This window comes from Mastomys coucha, unplaced genomic scaffold (assembly GCF_008632895.1).
Source record: "Mastomys coucha isolate ucsf_1 unplaced genomic scaffold, UCSF_Mcou_1 pScaffold23, whole genome shotgun sequence".
NCBI lineage: Eukaryota > Metazoa > Chordata > Mammalia > Rodentia > Muridae > Mastomys > Mastomys coucha.
Genome location: NW_022196906.1, coordinates 72,774,095 through 72,795,144, shown reverse-complemented (window position 1 = coordinate 72,795,144; position 21,050 = coordinate 72,774,095). Strand labels below are relative to the sequence as shown.

The 21,050-nt window shown below is 45.1% G+C and overlaps 1 protein-coding gene across 1 annotated transcript; it reads right to left on the bottom strand.

Annotated features, from left to right (window-relative positions):
* Positions 1-5,717: 5,717 nt before the first annotated feature.
* Gcm1 (glial cells missing transcription factor 1) lies at positions 5,718-20,236 on the bottom strand. The gene is made up of 6 exons (XM_031344718.1): positions 20,119-20,236; positions 18,181-18,352; positions 11,843-12,095; positions 10,270-10,382; positions 8,950-9,078; positions 5,718-6,806 (listed from the first exon to the last, which is right to left on the bottom strand). Exons 2-6 carry the CDS (start codon positions 18,253-18,255, stop codon positions 6,066-6,068), a joined length of 1,311 nt encoding a protein of 436 aa, XP_031200578.1. The 5' UTR covers positions 18,256-18,352; positions 20,119-20,236; the 3' UTR covers positions 5,718-6,065.
* Between the last annotated feature and the right edge of the window lie 814 nt (positions 20,237-21,050).

The window sequence follows — 21,050 nt, the reverse complement described above, 5'->3', positions numbered from 1 at the left end:
TTCCTCCCCAACTTGCTTCTTGGTCAGGATGTTTGTGCAGGAATAGAAACCCTGATGAAGACAAGTGGGGAGAAGCCAGGATCACTTCTAAACAGGACGAGATGCCTTGAAGAAGTCGCACCTGGTTTTGGTAACCCAAACCATCCTGCTATAAGCATCCCAAGTGGTCAGGATGCAGGGAAAGCTGTCTTTCTTAGGACCACATTGCTGCGATAAAGCACCATGACCAAAAGCAGCTTGGGGGGTGGGGAGGAAAGGGTTTATTTGGCTTACACTTCCTGAATCACAGTCTACTGAGAGAAGCCAAGGCAGGAATCCAGATGAGCAGGAGCTGATACAGAGGCCCTGGAAGACTGTTGTTTACTGGTTTGCTCTCATTGTGGCTTGCTCGGCCTGCCTTCTCATAGAACCCAGGATCCCCAGCCCAGGGTAGCTGGGGATCGATCACTAATTATGAACATGTTCTACAGGCTTGCCTACAACTCATCTGAGGGTCACATCTCAACTGAGGATCCTCTTCCCAGACAACTCTAGCTTGTTGATGTAAAACTAGCGAGCACAGAAGGGTTCTCCTACTCAGGGTAAAAGACGAAGTTGAGGCCCAGGGGTGGGTGTGTGTGCGTGCGTGTGTCTGTGCGTATGTGTGCATGTGTGTGTCTGTGTCTGTCTGTGTGTAGGTGTGCATGTGTGTGCATGTGCATGTGTGCATGTGTCTGTGTGTGTGTGCATGCATGTGTGCATGTGTGCGTGCATGTGTGCATGTGTATCTGTGTGTGCAAGTGCCTATGCATGTGTGTGTGTGTATGTGTGTGCATGTATATGTGCATGCGTGTGCATGTGTGTGCATGTGCATGTGTCTGTGTGCGTGTGTGTCTGTGTGTGTGCCTGTGTGTGTCTGTGTACGTGTGTGTCTGTGTACATGTGTGTGTGTGTGTCTTCGTGTGTGTGTGTGTGTGTGTGTGTGTGCCTGTTTCTGTCTTTGTGTGTGTGTCTGTGTACATGTGTGTGTGTGTGTCTTCGTGTGTGTGTGTGTGTGTGTGTGTGTGTGTGTGCCTGTTTCTGTCTTTGTGTGTGTGTGTGTGTGCTTTGAGACAGAACACAGTGAAGGAGAACTCCAGATAGGACCTGGAACAACTAACTTCCAGTTTTCTTCTCCCATGGATTTGCCACTATCTTTATAAATGATCTGAAAACATGGGTGAGCTCTGTATCGCAAGCATTTCTTTTATGGAGCTGAGCTTCAGATTCATCTCTTCCTTGCTGCCTCTGTGAATGTGGCATCAGTGTGTGTGTGTGTGTGTGTGTGTGTACACGCATGTGTAAGCATATATATATGTGTCTGTTTGGGTCTATGTGCATATGTATGTGTGTATGTCTATGTGTCTGTATGCATCTATGTGTGTTTCTGTGTCTGTCTTTATATCTTGTGTATATATCTCTGCATGAATGTTTCTCTTTTTTATCTGTCTATGTCTGTGTGTCTTTGTGCATGTATGTATGCATCTATGGTGTGTCTCTCTGTGTGTCTGTGTACATATTTCTGTATGCATCTGTGTGTCTCTGTGTATCTCTCTGTGTGTAATGCCCTTTAGTGGGCCCTTAGATGCCCCTGCTTCACCACCTTCTTGATGTCATCAGACTTGGTAGCTTTCTCAAGATGCCATGTCAGATCCACACTGACACGCTGGAGGTAAGAACGCAGAAGGTGGTGCCAGTGAGCTTCCCATTCAGCTTTGGGATGACCTTGCCCAGAGCCCTGGCAGCACCAGTGGATGCAGGGATGATGTTCTGGGCAGCTATCATACCACAGCTTTCCAGAGGGGCCATCCACAGTCTTCTGAGTGGCAGTGTTGGCATGGACTGTGGTCATGAGCCCTTCCACGATGCCAAGGTTGTCACGGATGACTCAGCTATGGGGGCTAAGCTGTTGGTGGTGCAGAAGCACTGCTGACAATCTTGAGTGGTCATACTTCTCGTGGTTCACACCCATCACAAACATGGGGGGCATAGGCAGAAGGGGCGGAGCCGATGACCAGTTTGGCCCCACCCAGCCTTCTCCATGGCAGTGAAGACACCAGTAAACCCCACAACATACTCAAACGGCACCCCACCCCTTGACATTAGTGGAATCTCACTCTTGGAAGACAGGGATGGCCTTCACACTCCGACCTTTACCTAAAAGACAAGGCTATCACTGCATGAGAAGATGCGGACGTCTCTGGAACAGGGAAGAACAGAGTCCCTAACAACTTTTTAAGAGGATTTTTAATTATGTGTGTTTATGTATGTCTGTGTTCATGTGAGTGAGGGTGCTCACAGAGGCTGTTCAGAAGAGTGTGCAAGATCCCCTGGAACTAGAGTTATATAGGCTATGAATAACCTGATATGGGTACTGGGAAGTGAACTCGGGTCCTCTGTAAGAGCAGTATACTCTTAACTGCTGAGCCATCTCTCCACCTCTTCCGTAATCCCACACTAGCAGAAGTTTTTAGAGAAATGGCAGTTTTCTTTCTTTCTCCCTTTCTTTCTTTCTTTTTCTTTTTTTCTTTAGTTTTTTTTTTTTTTTTTTTTGAGACAGGGTTTCTCTGTGTAGCCCTGGCTGTCCTGGAACTCACTGTGTAGACCAGGCTGGCCTCGAACTCAGAAATCCACCTGTGTTTGCCTCCCAAGTGCTGGGATTAAAGGCATGCTCCACCACTGCCCAGTGGAAATGGCAGTTTTCTATAGTTTGATTTTCTATAGTTTCATTACACAGAATAATCAAGTACACTATGGATAAATAAACCATTAAACTATACAGTTAAGATGATGAACTTGGCGGGCGGTGGTGGCACACGCCTTTAATCCCAGCACTTGGGAGGCAGAGGCAGGCGGATTTCTGAGTTCGAGGCCAGCCTGGTCTACACAGTGAGTTCCAGGACAGCCAGGGCTATACAGAGAAACCCTGTCTCAAAAAAAACCGAAAAAAAAAAAAGAAAAAAAAATCCCAGCAACTACATGATGGCTCACAACCATCCCTAATGAGATCTGACTCCCTCTTCTGGTATGTCTGAAGACAGCTACAGTGTACTTCCATAACAATAAAATAAATCTTTAAAAAAATTAAAAAAAAAAAAGGGCTGGAGAGATGGCTCAGCAGGTAAGAGTACTGACTGCTCTTCCGAAGGTCTTGAGTTCAAATCCCCGCGACCACATGGTGGCTCACAACCACCCGTAATGAGATCTGACGCCTTCTTCTGGTGTGTCTGTAAAAAAAAAAAAAAAAAAATTAAAAAAAAAAAAGATGATGAACTTGGGACTGGTGCTATTATGTAAATCTTAGATCCTAATCTGTGGTCGAAGTGCCAGATATACATAAAATGAAATCACAGATGTGGAATCTTATTATTTGGAACTAATTGTGAGAAATATGTGTTTAGAAGTAAAAGCCTTTTGGAAGGTTGGGTATCAGACTTAGTGGTGGAGATAGTAGTTAATCATGTCCTTGCTTTGATAAATATCAAGATTATGTTTTTTTTTAAGGCAAAATGTTTGAGATGAAGGGGCATTTCAGTCTAGTGGAGAAAAATGTTTGAAATCCCCAAAGAATCTCAAACCAATGGAAACTAACTAGCAGCTATTGGATCTTTATTTTTCTTTCAATGCAGTTGGAACCTTCTAGATGTAGGAAACTCCATCAAGTCCATAATTTTTTAATTCTTCTTTATGGCTGCTATACCTCAACAATTTCTTTTCACATCTATTGTGTTTATGCACATAAGCCTGAGTGTGTAGAGACCAGAGGATAACTTGATAGAGTTAATTTCTTTCTACCATGTGGGTTCCAAGGACTGAACTGAAGTCATCAGGCTTGGTGGCAAGCATCCTTCCCCGCTAAACCATCTCTCTGACTTCCTTAACAACCCTTTAAAATGCATCAAATGCTGCTAAACCATCTCTCCGACTTCCTTAACAACCCTTTAAAATGCATCAAATGGTTTGCTTTGTTAGCTCCCCACCAAAAGACAAAACCGAGCTGTTGTGTGGAAGCACGCGTAAACTTAGCAAAGACACAAGGAGACAACCTAGAGATGAGTTTTGAGAAAGAAGGGCCTTGGGGTGGAGTGGGATGGGCACTCTGGAAGGAGTTCTAGTTTCTGTCCTGCCTGTGCATATACAAGCATGTGCAGTGTAACTCTGCTAAATTAAGTAGTTCTTTTTCGGCATTTACACCAAAGCATTTACTAGATTCAAACAACGTGACTGTCAGTGAAGGGGGACTATCTAACTATAATACTAATCACTGCATGCCATTGAAAATGAGACCACTCAGCCGGGTGGTGGTGGCACATGACTTTAATCCCAGCACTTGGGAGGAAGAGGCAGGCAGATTTCTGAGTTCAAGGTCAGCCTGGACTACAGAGTGAGTTCCAGGACAGCCAGGGATACACAGAGAAACCCTGTCTTGAAAAACCAAAAAAATAAAATAAAAAAAATAAAAAAAAGAAAATGAGACCACTCAGCTCCCATATACTTATAGGATCCAGTGTTGGATTGTAACCTAAAATGGCAAAAGCCAGGATAGATACAGTACCAGATATGACACCACACACAGACACATAATACTCATAAGAAAACAATATATTTTATACCTTATGTATAACAATATTCACATATGTCTCTAGAAAATGCCATTAACCTATAGAGTAGACAAGGAAGCTTAGGTGTCGCAGAGGGGCAGAGCAACAGGAGACATCACTTATTTTTGTATCTTGTATCATACGGATTAGTTACGAATCAAACGGCGAAGATTATTTTGAAAACACTTGCTTACGGCAAGGTTCACTCCAGATTGTGTGCTGGGCTACTTTACTGCCAAGCCCCTCAGCAGAGAATAGGGACTGAGTAACTAGCTAAGGAGCAGGAAGTCCTTATTTAGCTGTCTGGGTTTTTGGTACCGAGGTGAGAGCCCAGCTTAGCACCACGCGCTGAGTTTATGTTCCACCATGTAGCCATGCCTCTTAGCATCTACAGAGAATATTCTTAAGTTTGTTTGAGAAAGGGTCTCACTATGTTACCTGGGCTGACCTCAGACTCACGATCCGTCTGCCTCAGCCTCCTGAGTTCTGGGATTACAGGTGTGCACTGCTACGCCCAACAAAGCTTTGCTATTGAAATTTGTTACTGAGGGTTGAACCTCAACATCTTAAGCACACTCTCAACCATTGAGCTATACCTCCAACCCTTCACAAAGACTTTGAAACAAGAGTTCCTCATATATGAACCTGACGTGGAGACACCATATGGGATAAAAATGAATCGAACAGCATCACAGCCTTGAGTGACTTGTGGAAGGAGAAGTCACTCAAGAAGAGAAGGAGGGGTGGATCCCACCCTCTTCCTGTGTCCGTTTGTTTTCTGGCCTTTATAAATAGCATAATGTCACATCTCTTGTTTTTACAAGTCACAAATCTAGAAAACCCATTAAAAAAAATAAAACTAAACAAAGTATTAAACGCTTCTTGGGTAAAGTATTCAACTTCACACATCCACAGTTCTTGTCTTCTTTCTGTTCCTTCATTTTCGGCTCCCAAAAAGGCATAGATGAAATACTAAGTTGACATGCATAAGCCACAATAAGACCCCTCCAGACAGCCCTGCTGGGGGGCTGAATCAGCACTTGGACAGAGGCATCAGAGACCATTTTGCCCCAAAACCAAGTGCTTTTGTTTTGGGGGGGGGGCAGGTGTTGAGACAGGGTGTGTCTACACAGTCCTGGCTCTCCTGGAACTCACTATGTAGACTAGGCTGGCCTTGAACTCACAAAGATCCAACTGCCTCAGTCTCATGAGTGCTGAAATTAGAGGCATGTGCCATTACACCTGGCACAGTGACTTTCTATTCCTTACTGAGGATAAACACACTGGCGTTGTCAACAGCTTGAGTGAGGAGACATTGTCTACTGCTTGTTACAATTGATTCCAACATTCCTCTGAGGCTAATGCTTTGAAATCCCGTCTTCTAAGAAAATTCTGCCAAGCCCTTTAACAAATCACAACTGGGAGAGAGGGAAGGGGAGCTTTGAGTTATCTTAATGAACAGAGATTCAGGAGCATCTCATTGTTGAAGTGATCCAAACCCATGCATGTCATCTCTTCGTCAAAGTCCCACTTGTTGCTCTTGCTAGGCAGTGCATATTGCTGCTGAGGAGGAGAGCCGTAGGTGAGCAGGAAGGGGTCCTGCTGAGGTGGGTGGTACGTGAGGGAAGGCACATAGCTGCTGAAATCCACAGGCACTTTCTCTTCGTAAGGCTCACCTCCAGGATTGGACCACAAGGGATGACAGCCTGGTTGGGCTGCAGGTGGTTCCTGTGCAACCTGTTGCGGAAAGTGCTCCAAAGAGTTCTGGGAGGGAAAGTAGTCGTAGGGCCAGCTGGCCACAGGCAGAGGATAGGGTGGGTAGTAAGTATCATCGGAAGGATTTCTCCCTAAGGCAGCATTTTTATTCCAAGCTTGCAGATCATCATAATCCCCGTACACCCCAGGGACAGGAGGCTGAAACTGGTCTTCACTGCTGTAGATCCTACTGCTGGAGAATTTGTATCTCTCATAGAGCTTCATGGAATCTAAGGTGGAAGTTGGATCTTCCAGCTCAGTGGTTCCCCCCAAATCGTAACTCTTGGGGAAGGACAGGCAATCATTCAGAGAGTTCTGCTGGGGGGTGTTAGCTATTAAAGGTGTGCTGTAACTGCTGGGCAGTTGGACGCCTTCCTGGAATGACCAAGTTAAAGGTAAACTTCCCTGACTCGGGATTTCACCTGGAAGAGCCTGGAAAGGGAAATGAACATTCGCGTTAATAAGTTAAGCAAATCCACATGGCTACCCCAGGCACCCTTGAGTTATTCTGCAAATATCCCTCGATAAGACTGCCCTCATTCCTTGCATACTTCAAGCACAGGCACTGCCTCTCCACTGTTGCTGGGGACCTGAGAGGAAAGGCTGACTCCTTCTTATTCCAGTGCATAGAATAGAACAACTTTCTAATCTGTAAAGAGCCGGATGCACTCTGTAGACACACTGGGTGTTTAGACTCATGCTCAGACATAAGATACCTGTCTTTTTGAGCCATTTATAAGGGGCTAGTTAAGAAAAACAAACCAACCAACCTTGCAGCTTCAAAGATTTGTACTAGTCCTGGTACAACTCACAGGGCTACCGCTCACCCCCACTTCTGCCTCTCTCCCTTTCCCTTCTCCCTGACCTGGACTATTCTAATTTTTAGTGTGAGATAGATAAACTGCACATGTAAGCTGAGCACATGTAAACTGCATAGACTAGAACATAAACTGGTCAACTTCAATTTCTTTCTATAAATGGAGTGTACTGGCTAGTTTTGTGTGTCAACTTGACACAGGCTGGAGTTATCACAGAAGAGAGCTTCAGTTGGGAAAGTGCCTCCATGAGGTCCAGCCATGGGGCATTTTCTCAATTAGTGATCAAGGGGGTAGGGCCCCTTGTGGGTGGTGCCATCCCTGGGCTGAAGGTCTTGGGCTCTATAAGAGAGCAGGCTGAGCAAGCCAGGAGAAGCAAGCCAGTCAAGAACATCCCTCCATGGCCTCTGCATCAGCTCCTGCTTCCTGACCTGCTTAAGTTCCAGTCCTGACTTCCTTTGGTGATAAACAGCCATGTGGAAGTAAGCCAAATAAACCCTTTCCTCCCCAACTTGCTTCTTGGTCATGATGTTGTGCAGGAATAGAAACCCTGACTAAGACATGGAGTAACTATGTTATTTCACAGTTAGTCACAGGAGAAGGAGCCACTAGGTAACTGTTATAATGCTCTTTGTGTACGTTTTCCCCTCACAAGAGGATAGTCTGAGGGGGAGGAGAGAAAGGTTCTGTCCAAGTAGAGTGGCTGAGATGACTGATGAGGACCAGTCCTGTGGATTTGGGAGCTCAAGGTTCCTTGCAATGGACTAAATCACAATTTCTTCTAGATAAGGTACACTTCGAGCTTTACAGAAATTAGCATTACATCAAACGGACAAATGGATATTATGAGGCCATCAGGCAATGGGCTTTCTCACACTTCCCCTCCACCATTGGGTGGACATCATTTTCAGAAACTTAACAACAACAACAACAACAACAAATAAAAAGTTGCTTCACTATGTTGCCTAGGCTGGCTTCGAACTCTAGATCCTAAATGTTGGTGTAGCTCAGTGTCCCAAGAGCTGGTACCACACCAAAGATCACCCATCTTAACAACTGGCTGATCATTTAGATCAGTGGTTCTCAACCTGTGGGTCATGCCCCCTTTGAAGGAGTCACATATCCGATTTCCTGAATATCAGACATTTACATTACAATTCATAGCAGTAGCCAAATTACAATTAGCATTGAAATAATTTTCTAGTTGGGAATTACCACTGCATGAGGAACTGTATTAGTGGGTTGCAGCATTAGGAAAGATTTAGAATTAGAAAGTATGGGTTTAGATGAAATTGGACACATTTAGGGTGGTATGGCCCTAGACCATCTGATTATTTAGACCAGTTTAAAAAAGCAATCTGTTCTAAGGATGTACGGAAATTTGAAAACAAAAACAAAACTCCAAACTCATGAGGCTAATAACATTTTGTGAAGATTATTTTGATTAATTCTGAGTCTATTGGAACTAAAATGTAGAACTTCCAACTATAATTTCAATACCAATTCAAGCTTTTTGTTTTAAAGCCTGCAGCAGGGATGGCAGGATCATACGGAATATTTGCACGCCTGTTTCAATTAGAATAAGAATGAAGAGAAACGTCTCAGATTCAGCTATGCCTGGGAGGATGCCTGCTTGTAGATGGGTCAGCTAGAACAGAATGTTTGCTTTTGTTGGCCAGTAAAGAACTGGGGCCATCTACCGTGTTCCCTGCAGGGATGCAGGCTGGTTGCACAGCTTGAGCACAATTGGGCCAGCTGACCTTCGTTTCTGGTCTCCCTTTCATCCGTAAGGAGTTGGAGGCAGAGGCCATGTGTACTTTCTTCATGGCTCTTCTTGCCTCTGCTTCCAGCTTGGTCTCTGGCCTGGGATGATCATGCTCTCCTTTGGACTTTAGAGAAACAATGTAGTAAGAAGGAAACAAAAGTTAGTAACTGAATTGGCCTTGAGAAGGTGTAGCTTTTGTTCTCTGCGCAGTCCTCTCTTATAACCCCAGGGTTAGCAAGGTTGTCTGCTGCAACTGAAACTCTTCTCAAGCTCACCCATGCTCCTGCCTGCCTCCTGTCCTATGAGGTCCCCTCCTTAGGTGGCCCCTGATTCCCATCATGTCCCCAAAGTGTGTGCCAGCGATGCTCACCCCTCTCCTTCATTTCTGGCTTACATACTTTATCACTTACACACCTACTGCTATTTTTCAGTCCTGCTTAACAGAAGAAGGACCTGAGGCTTAGAGAAAGGACGCCATTTGGATAATCTCCTTTTGTAAGCAGGGTTCTGGAGTTTCCACAGCCAAGCTTGGAGCCCACTAGGAGACATTCAGTACTTTTGTGAGCTGGCCATTTTAAGTGGCAGGTAGCTGGAGTTCAGCCTCTGTGGAAACAGCTACACCACAGTTTGACAAATGCTCCTGAGCAGGGCCGCGTCTTTGAGAGAGCTGGCTTGCCAACCTTCCACTGGCTGTCTGACACCAGGGCCCAGTCTTCACCTGTTTACATCCAGACCCCATTAGTCTGTCTGTCTTCCTTCCTTTCTCTCTCTCTCTCTCTCTCTCTCTCTCTCTCTCTCTCTCTCTCTTCCTTTCTTTCTTTTGTTTTGTTTTTTGAGATAGGGTTTCTCTGTGTAGCTCTGGCTGTCCTGGAACTCACTCTGTAGACCAGGCTGGCCTCGAACTCAGAAATCCACCTGCCTCTGCCTCCCCCCATTAGTGTTTCTTACAAATCTTGCAGAAAGCTGGGATTTTGAGGAGGAATCAAACTGTTGTTTGTGTGCAGAGCTAGTGCTGAGTCAGCACTGGTACCCAAGCTGGGGTCTGTGGAAGGCCACGAGCTCGATGCTGTCTGTCCTGGTCTAGGGGTGCTCAGCTAGGCATCCCCCCTTCCTCAGGAGTGGAGGAACCCAGTCTTCCTGGGTTTCCAGTGCTCCACCTCTGGTGAAGTAGGGTACACGGGCATTTGCTCCCCCAGAGGATGGGCACGGTATGGTGTAGCCCTGTACCCCAAACCACCGATAAAATTCCTCTGTATTAAATATGATAGACAGCTGCCACATGAAAGAGAAGACAAGTAAATAACTCAAATCCAACCTGGAAAAAGATGAAGCGTCCATCGTGCCTCCAGAAGTTGGTGACTGGGAAGCCGCCGTGGCCTCGGCAGGGGATGAGCTTCAGGGGCCCATTGCAGTTGGGACAGCTTTTCCCTACAGCGGAAGCAATGCAGAAGAGGATGCGCTTAGGCCTACTGTGACTGGACGTTCCAGGGCGGGGTGGTACCCAAGACGTGTAGGGGGGTTTCCCCGTCTCTGAGGAGAGGGTGGGGAGGGTAATGGAAAGAGGTTTTAAGGGTGGGAATGGGAGTAGAGGAGGGAGAGGGGGCCCACGATCGGGATGTAAGAGAATTAGTTAGTTAATTTAAAAAGGAAAAAACAAAACAAAACAAAACAAAAAAACAAAAATAAAAAAAGAGCCGGGCGGTGGTGGCACTCGCCTTTAATCCTAGCACTGGGGAGGCAGAGGCAGGCGGATTTCTGAGTTCGAGGCCAGCCTGGTCTACAGAGTGAGTTCCAGGACAGCCAGGGCTACACAGAGAAACCCTGTCTCAAAAAAACAAAAACAAAAAAACAAAACAAAACAAAGAAAGAAAGAAAGAAAGAAAAAGAAAGAAAGAAAGAAAAGAAAAAAAAAGAAAGAAGCATTACTGAGACCATGCCACGCGGGCTGATTCTGAGTCTGGGGTGTCCTGCTGGCTTTCAGCTATGACTCCAGGACAGTGGAGAGAGACCTGCACAGTCACAGTCAGTCACAGTCAGTCACAGGTACCCCCTTCTGCTGGATTTTACCCATGATCCCAGCACTCTGTCTCCCAGTGGCCAGCTGGGATCACACATGGATACAGTCAACAGCTGTCTGACAAGTGTGGTTGTTTTACAGGCCAGAGCATCTGCAGAGCAGAGGTCCTCCCTACCTATTCACGAATACTGAGTACTTTTTATAGAGAGAAGTAACGAGACTTAAGGAGAGAGGACACTGTCCCTGAAATCTCACTAAGTTGTGAACGACAGAGAGGAAGTTTTGAAGACACATGACTAGGAAAGAACATAAGTAACTGGAGGGGTAAAGTGAGATAGGCACAGGAAGCTGGAAGCCTCTGTCTCACTAGCCAGTGAGTATGACACAAAGGAAGAGTAAAGATGGAATTCCATGGGTAGTTATGGCGTGAGTCCGAACGGACAAAGTGGAGTTGACAAATTTAGTCCTGCTGTGCTACTCACTGGGATCTCCTGGGACTCGGGGGGTGGGGGTTGGGGGAGGGCAGGCAGCAAGCCTGAACTAATTTCTCATGAATTTTCCAAGAATTAATCTCTCTCCAAAGCAATGGGGACATTCATGAGGGGGCTCTGCACATGACAGGCCTTGGAGACAAAGACAGGCCTTGGGGCGGGGAGATAGGTGAAAGCAATGGGGGCATTCATGAGGGGGCTCTGCACATGACAGGCCTTGAAGACAAAGACAGGCCTTGGGGCGGGGAGATAGGTGATTCCTCCTTAGAGAGTTCTCTGTCAGACTACCTTGCCTGCCATGGAACTCCAGTGGGAGGGTTGGCTGGGCCCTTGGTACAGGTCCACCGTCTCCCCGGCTGCCACCCCCAAACCTCACTCACTCTGCTGCTTCTGCCTGGCTTTGTCACAGATGGCAGGTCTCAGGTAAATCTTGCGGCCTTCCTCCGTGGAACAGTCCCTGCTGCATACCACCACCCCCAGGCATGATTTCTTGAGGATCCGGGAGTTGTGGTTGTTGGTGTTGCGCATGGCCCAGCTGCTCAGGTGGCGCTGGGCGCTCCTGTCATCCGAGCTGTAGATGTGTTTCACGTAGGAGTCCGGCCACTCCTGGAACCAGTCAGTCTTTTTCACATTCTGACAGAAACACAAAGACTGCGTTACAGTTTCATGCAGAATACCTTCCGGTTTATCTCTGTAGAGCTGATAGATGTAAGAGAGATCCGGGTCACAGGGGCAGAGCAAGAGGCCTTTGGTAAAGCCTTAACCAAATTTAATTCCGGCGGCCACATCTCTGAGCACAAATGGTTCTCAACCTTCCTAACGCTGCGACTCTCTAAAAACAGTTCTCATGTTGTGGTGACAACCCCCCCCCCCCCAACCATAAAATTATTTTCATTGCTAATTATTTTCATGAATTAACTTTGCCTCTATTATGAATCATAATGTAAATACTTGTGTTTTTTTGATGGTCTTGGATGACCCCTGTGAAAGAGTCTTTTGACCCCCCCAAGGGGTCACAACACACAGGTTGAGAACCAGCAGCGACACATTAGTGATGGGTGTCTGCTGTGTCTATCAAGCGTTTGGTCACTACACTAAGAGGAGATGGGATTTAGCCCTTCTGAATTCTGCTGTTTCCGCAGCCTGTGGTGATAACAGCAACGGCCTTTTCTCAGGAAGAATTTCTGAGCTAAGTCATCTCACCGTGCTCTTTGCTTACATAATATCTATGAAAAAAAGCACAGCAAGAGGATTTTCTCATACCACACTGCTTAATATTGGGTATCACAAAATCACCAGAAGTAGGCAATGCAGAGCTCTAGTTCAAAGAGGCCTGAACTTGCACTCTTTCCTCCATGGGCCGCTTCCTTGCTTGTCTCTACTGCTCAGGCATGCAGAGGACTCAGGATGAATCTGTGCGATTGCCCGGTATTACCCTATTCCCTGCATGTGAACATCTGACTGGACTCTGTTGTGCAAGGACAGAGCTGTGGTCCAGTCGGTCTGGAGTTCCAATTCAGCAAAAGAAACAGCTCTAGAGGCCGGTTAACAGTGTGCCCTGGTGGCCACTCGTGCACTGCCGAAGCAGTTATGAAAGCAAATTTCATGTTATGTTTTGAACCACCATAAAATGCATACCCTAAAGAGGTCCTTAGGGCATGAGTTACTTTGTTTCCTGTTCTGTTTCTGCACGTGTGAAATAGGAATGATGAGACAGACATTTCTACTTCTGTTCTGAGGATTAAATATCATGAATGTAAAATGCTTGCCACACACAGCACCTAGTATGCTGTAGGCTGTAAATAATCAGAGTCGCTGGGTGTGGCGCATCTTCCCAGGCTCCACAATGGTGACAGGTACTTCAGGTGGTAGATCCTGCCTAGCTCTTAGGATGAGAACCATCTTAGTTTGACTCTGCCTATCATTATGACTCTCAGAGACCTGACATAAAATATGAACAGTTTTCATTTGGAAGATTCTCAAAGGATCATGGTAGAAGATTCTGGAAAAATTAGAAACAAAACAAAAACAAAGTACCAATCCTTTGCTTTCCCAACAAGAATGTACCACACAGAACATTAGTTTAGCAAAGCCAAAGAATGTTTGAAGGCAAGCATCCGCGTCAGGATGGATGAGCATTCCCTCGGTTGGACTTCCACCCAGAAGGAGTGTGTTGCTGGAGGGACCCCTGCAGCCCAGCAGCCAGCTGCAACTCTTTCCCACTGGAAGGCGCAGCCAGGGAGGATATGCCGCTATCATTCCCACTCCTACTGGGCACCCTGGCCACTGTGGTCTGGAATCGCCTCAGTGTCCACATGAGAATCCCCGTATAACATCAACACCCGTCTTCTCTCTCTTTTTCCTGCTCACCGAAATTCTAATCAGTGCTTTCCAGCTTTCTCTTGAAGGAGAACATAGCAGAATATTTTGCTTTGCTTTGAAAAGATTTATTTTATTTCTTGATCATGTGTTTGTGTGGAGAGAGGAATGTATGCACACGTGAGTGCAGGTACCCAGTGTGAGTGCTGGAAACTGAACTCCAGTCCTCTGAGCAGCAAACATTCCTAACCTCAGGGTTATCCCTCCAGCCACAAGTATGTTACCTTCGAGGTGCTTAAAAAACAGATCAAAGCCGGGCGGTGGTGGCGCACGCCTTTACTCCCAGCACTTGGGAGGCAGAGGCAGGCCTTCTGAGTTCGAGGCCAGCCTGGTCTACAGAGTGAGTACCAGGACAGCCAGGGATACACAGAGAGACCCCGTCTCAAAACAAACAAACAAACAAACAAAAAACAAAACAAAACAAAAAACAGATCAAAACACTAAAAATGTATGCTTATCTTTAATTGTTTGAACTTTAAAGGATTGGTGGATTTGATTTGTATTATTCTAATGTGACACCCAGGTATTAAAATAGGAGAAACAAGGGCGGACATTTAGAGGAAAGTATAGATTTCTATTCGAGAGTCCCACCCACCCACTCCCACTGGAGCTGGTCAGAATTACAAATCCCATGGGTGAATGTATTGGTGAGAGCCCCTCTGATGTTCTGACCAAAACAAAGGCATCATGTATGTGGAGGAGGAAGTGACTCTCAACATCTTTGAGGTTATTCCCGACACTCACCCTAGTTTTCTAGTTCCATTAATTAGTAGTGCGAGAAACCTCCCTCCCAAAAGGAAAGGTGAGCACGCGAAGCCCTGAAGGCATGGAACTGCATGGAAATGTGAGCATGCGCAGCCCTGAAGGCATGGAACTGCATGGAAATGTGAGCATGCGCAGCCCTGAAGGCATAGAACTGCAACTGCAGGAAGCTCTCTTCTCTTGGCTGTTGCTCCTTTATTCTGTTATTCGCCTGGGCATTTAGTGGGATCTTTGACAACTTTTTATATTAAAATGGGCGGAGTGGTGGATCCAGATGTTCAAATATCCAAGCACTAAAGTAGCAAGAGGAAGGCGGTTCTGAAAGCCCTTGTAATTTGCCCCCCCGGAATGTAGATTTAAAACCAAGAATGGTGGGCCGGGCGCCTTTAATCCCAGCACTTGGGAGGCAGAGACAGGCGGATTTCTGAGTTCGAAACTAGCCTGGTCTACAGAGTGAGTTCCAGGACAGCCAGGGCTGCACAGAGAAACTCTGTCTCAAAAAAAAAATAAAATAAAATAAATAAATAAATAAATAAAATAAAATAAAAAAAAAAAACCAACTAAGAATGATGCTTCTTAACCTTGCTAGCAAGTCCCAGGAAACGTCCCCTTCTTTTTAGAACCTTTGTTAATTTAATTTCTAACTTTTCATAAAACACTTTCTTCTTTTTAAACAGTATGTTTACTTTAATTTCTAACTTTTCATGAGTAACTCTTTGTTTGGCTCTTGGTTAAGAAGTTTATAATTGAAAGGGGACACCCTTAAGTTTTCCAACGTGTCACATCTAGCAAATTTGTGTTTTTATCACCCCCTGGGTAGCATCATTAGGAATGTAATTGATATTTCTATGACTTCTCTGCATAATTTAATCCTATAATTTACTCAGTCAGTACCCTTTAAACTATATAAAAATACAGGGTACTCTTTATATGACCTTCATTTTAATTTTAATTTAGCCATTTATAATTTTAATAGACTATCATAAAATTACATATTACTATTATACAAAACATATAAAATCAAACTCTTAAATTAGGTATCAAAACCTAGGATTGAAACCTAGGAATGAACTAGGAAAGGCAGTTTTTGTCTGTAATTCTAGCAACAGGGAGACTGAGAGCCACAGGATTGCTTTCATACCAAAGTCAGCCTGGATTATACTATGTGAGACCATTTCAAAAAGTAAAAAGAAAGAAAAAAAGAAGAGAAAAGAACCCCAAATTTTACATCATGTTATTACATTAAAATTAATTTCCATTCTTAGTATGGTCTACTCTTCCATAGAGTAATTACCGTCCAGCATAACTAGTTTATTAATCCTTTCCATGAAGTATCCCCAAATAGACCGAAGACATCAAACACACACACAAAGCCAAGGAGGGCTCGTCTAGACCAAGTGATAGAATCACAATGTAGCTAAGGCTGGCCTTATGCCAGAGTATTCACAGGAATACCACACCATACCCAACTTTTCAAACAGACACTTCAAGCAAATCTGGTAAAAGATAAGATGTTACTAAAAACAAAACAAATCTGTTAGTCAGGTGTGGTGACTCACATCTTTAATCCCATCACTCAGTAAAAAGAGGTAGGGAGATCTCTAAGAGTTCAAGGCCATTCTGGTCTACATAGCAAGTTCCAGGCCAGCCAAGGTTACATAGTAAAACCCTCTAACAACAAAGGAAATAAAATATACTGTCATGTTGACACTATAGATAACTCTTTGGAATGAATTTGCCTCTTCTGGGTTGCCTATAGATGGGCAAAATTCTAAATGTCTTCAGGAGTTAACAAATGTCCTTGCACCAAAAAATTGTTCTCTAGAGTAATCCTGCTACTTCCCACGTGAGGAATGACCATACTAAAGGATGGTTCTGGTTTTAGTTATCCCCCTGAGTTTTACCAGCTGGAAAGCGTCTCTGTAGAGACCGTTTCAGGAGACCTTTCACCTGCTCCCTAACTGCGAAGGGTCTGTTACTAGAGCAAAAGTGTGCGTGTTGACTGTGGACTTTCCTGTGTGATGGCCTAAGGAGGCAAGAATGCTTTGGGGTTTGGAAATTTATGCTGGAATGGGAGCTTTTGAGCCCTGATTTTCCCTCCAGGGAGCTGATGAATGGTATGGATCTAGGAAAAAATGTGTGTGTGTGTGTGTGTGTGTGTGTGTGTGTGTGTGTGTGTGTGTGTGCTCGCGCGCGCGCGTGTTGTTTTTCTTTTTCTTTTTAAGGCCAACCTTGTGGCCACTCCTTACCTCTGCCTCCTACGTGGGAGTATTATAGGCATGCACCACCACGCCTGGAAAAATGTATGTCAGCTCACGTGGCAGCTCTGTCCCCCCCTTACAAGTTCCTCCATGTTTGCTGACCTCAGCTCTCAATATTATCTCCAGCTCACACTCTGGGGGGGGTGGGGCGCAAGCATGAAATTAAAAATAGGGAGAAATACGGGCCACTGAGCCAACAGCAGTTAAGGTGTACTCCAAAGTTTCCCTAAGACAGCTGCAGCAATTGCAGCACAAGTCAACCGCAACTTCCAACACAAGGCCTGAAAATGGATGTCTGCCTGGCGTGGTGAGTGACAGTGCATTTGCCCTCTTGATGAATGGGTATATTTTTCTGTCTTCCAACTTTCTCACACCCGCCAAAAGAGAACTCGAGAAGAAATTAAAGGAAACCAATGAGAAACAGATGAGAGTGTCCATTACTGTGAGAACCCAGAAGGGTGGTGAGCTGAGACTGGCGACTCCAACCCCTCTGCCCTGCCCAGGACAGACTGGAGGATCAACTGTTTGAGTATTTGGTGGTAGTGGATGCCAGGCTTACTAGTCATAGTCACATGCCCAGTAAAAGCATCTTGAGACACCAGGAAGAGAGGATAAGATAGGAGGGATAGACACAGAAACTTGGCCTTAATTAATGCTTCCCATCAAATTAGAGTTCAAAGGTTATTTGCTAGTTAGGCTTGTGATTCCAGCACTTGGGAGGCAGAAGCAAGAGGATTGTGAGCTCAAGGCAAGTTTGAGCTCCTTTGGGGATTTAAGGCCAGCTTTGGTAAGACTTTGTCTTCCGCCGCCCACACTCTTTCTTGCACATGCACACACACCACAGCTATTTGCATAGAGGAGGCCAAAGACAATGTGACAAACAAAGCACTCCTTGGTAGAGTGGGGAGCAGCCAATGAGCCCACGGATGGTAGCTCCCTAAGTCCCTCAGGAGTAGGCTGTGACCCCCAGGGCACCACTATTCAGATAGTCCAGTCAGGGTTAACTGTTAAAAGCACTACGGTAAAGAAGGCTCTATGGGGTCTATTTGCCTTATGAGGAGTCCGTCCACTCGCAAGTACTGAGTGTGTAAACTGAGTGAGCCAGCTTTGAAAGGAAGGAAGCAAAATGCTTTCTGTTCTTGGGGCGTCCAATCCTAGGCCTTACATCTCCCCTTGAACTACCTCCGTTAGCTGTCCAGTTGAAGCTCTGAAGTAGTTCACCTGTCTAGGATCTGACAGATTCCCTTTTAGAGCCTCGGGGGAGGTAAGCACCAGGCTTCACAGCCACATGCTGGGCCGGTCCTGTAAGCACATACCTGAGGCAGTTTCATGTCGTTAATGTCCCAGCTCAGCATCTCTTTGTCTTCAGGATCAAAGTCCTCCAGTTCCATGATAAGGTCTGCTCACCACAGGCTCTTCTCCAGAGGAGAGCTCCCGGTCTCAGAACTCCTGTCCACGAAAGCAGCTGAAGGGCTTGGTTTTTCAAAGCTAAGTAAAGAAATGAGAATAACACAGATGATTTAAGAGATTAGAAACTACAAAGCCAGATGTGGTGGCTCATACCCTAGAGACCGAAGATTGCCCATTGCCACGAGTTCAGGGCCAGCCTGATTTACCATAGGAGACTGTCTCAAAAGAGGGTGACGGGGGCTTAGGAGATAAAGGGGCTTGCTACTAAGCCTGAAGACCTGAATTCAGTCCCTGGAACCCAAATGGTAGGAGAAACCCCACTTGCTGTCCTCTCTCTCTCTCGTTGTGTGTGTGTGTGTGTGTGTGTGTGCACTCACACATGTTAATAAATGTTTAAAAAAAAAAGAAGCAGCAGCAGCAATGGTCTAGAGAGATGGCTCAGCAGTTAAGAGCACTGACTGCTCTTCCAGAGGTCCTGAGTTCAATTCCCAGCAACCACATGGTGACTCACAACCATCCATAATGGGATCTGATGCCCCCTTCTGGTGTGTCTGATGAATAGCAACAATGTGCTCATGTACATAAAATAAATAAATCTCTCTCTTTTTTTTAAAAGAAGCAACAAAGTAAAACAACTCAGAATCCATCTATCACTTGTCTGCCAGAAATAGCAATTTCATTGACATTTTTGTAAGTACCAACTGCTAATAATAATAATAATAAAAAAAAATTGCAGAAGCCACTAGCATTTGCTACAGTAGACTTGTTTGGGGTTCTAATACCCTGGACCCTCCTTTTATCCTCAGGTTTATTTCCATCCTCCTTGCTAGACCTGGGTTATAAGAGCCTTAGAAGTCATTATTACCTGGAGCCACCTATTTCTACATAAAGTATGTAAATTTACATAAAGAGACACAGCTAGCCTAGGATAGATGCCCATAGCACTTTAGATTAACTAATATGTTTGTAGATAAATCCCAGGTACTGTTCATCACCTTTCCAAGATCAGCTACTGCTCTGTGGTAACACCTCCCCCCAACCCCCAGTCATGAAGTCCCTTCCCCTCCACAAACACTGGCATATTCAAGACTGAATGTGCGAGAGGCATCTCTTCTGTGTTTGTGGCACCGAGGATAACCGCTGGGGCTTGCACTGAACCACTGAGGCACTATACTACAACGGCTCGTCATCTGTAACTTCTAAGTAAATCTCTATGCTTAGGAAACAATTATTGAGCTGCTGGGGAAAAAAATGGTTGCCACCCCAATTCAGAGACAGCTTACAAGACTAGTAGAGAAGTAGTGAATAGTAAATTCACTGTCTGTCACAGTCCTAACTCTGCTAGCCCAAACTTGTAATTAGAATGGATATGACCCACGGCGCACTTTACGCCAATCATGGCGCACTTTATGCAAAATGGAACAGATTTTTTTAAAAAGTTGGAAAACAAGATTTATATCGTCAAAACCTAAAAATGCTGTTCTTAGCCAAGGCTAGATACTTGATTTTAAATTAAGAGCAAAGGAATAAAGATTTTACTCCTAAAAAGTACAATAATTTTTAAAACTTTAAAGAGACTTTTCTCTGACACGTACTTTCATGAAGTGAGGATTAATTTAGTATTTCCCTAAAAATTAAGAACAAGACTTGGGGGTGGGTGGAATACTGCTTTTTCCCAGTCAGTAAGTAAACTCAATCCTTCCCCAGGATTAAAATAAAAGATCTGAATTTGTCAAGACTTCCTTTTCTTTCAGAGTTGTGACCAAGGCGTGTTTAGTTTTCATCATTTTTACAGACCCTGAACTAGAACAAATAAAGCCTGTGGCCGTGGCCAGGCAACTCACCCTTTCCGCCTTCAGTGCTCCAGAGTCTGTCCTTCTTGTCCAGCTCCTAGTCCAGGTGTCATACAAGTGTCAGCTCTGGCTCAGGTCCTGCAAGCTCTGTTCATTTCTAAGTGGTCGCTGTTCCCTAACCCAGGTCAGGGTACACTATGCTAATGAGTCTGGCAACTGTCCAATCAAAATCAAGATGCTTTCAGCCAGGGACAGGTAGGAGCAGCCCAGTTCTTCTCAGGGTGCTAGCCATGTGACGAATATTCTATGGTGTGCTTCTGAACTTTCCCCTCCCTTATGCTAAGAGGACATCTAACTTAAAAGGATGTTGGGGGAAAAATCTGTAAAGAAATACTTTTTTTTTCCTGATAGTTTTATAGGTCGAATCCAAGAGTGACCGTTTTACAGTAGATGCATTTTATCCTGCGTGTGTGTGAGTGAGAAGGCAGGCAGGGAGACACACGGCAGTGCAAACACCAAGGGGGTGGTGGAAATCACTGAGATAGTTTTTAGACAGCTGACAGTCCTAAACCAAGAAACACTGAAAGTCATCCCTAATTCTAAGTGATATCAATCCTTACAATGAATGCAATTCTTCTTCAAGACGTTCTCTCTGGAGATATCCTCAGGACACGGGCTGAGCTCAGCTCTTCTGCTGAACCCCAGGTAGTCTTCTGAGCTTCGGAGATATAACGGAGAATCAAAGACATCCAGAAGTTCTGTGTAGCTCGGGGTGGTAGGGTGTGGCTGAAATTCCAGGGAGTGTCTCTGCAAGTTCAAGGCTAGCCTGAGCTAAACAGCAAATCCTCCCCCCCCCCCAATTCTTTTTCCACTTCCATATTGAAGTCTGACTCATCTTTTAGGAATTCTAACATACCCGTCCAAGAACTTCCAATACTGTTCTAAAACACGTGACTTCTCATATTGATGGTATTCCAGAACCC

Excerpts from the sequence above, each read along its gene's own strand:
- Gcm1 (XM_031344718.1), bottom strand. The coding sequence starts at position 18,255 with ATGGAACTGGAGGACTTTGATCCTGAAGACAAAGAGATGCTGAGCTGG. Across the intron at positions 12,096-18,180 it reads ACGACATGAAACTGCCTCAG|AATGTGAAAAAGACTGACTG; the intron begins GTATGTGCTTAC and ends TGTTTCTGTCAG. Across the intron at positions 9,079-10,269 it reads GACGCTTCATCTTTTTCCAG|TCCAAAGGAGAGCATGATCA; the intron begins GTTGGATTTGAG and ends GTTTCTCTAAAG.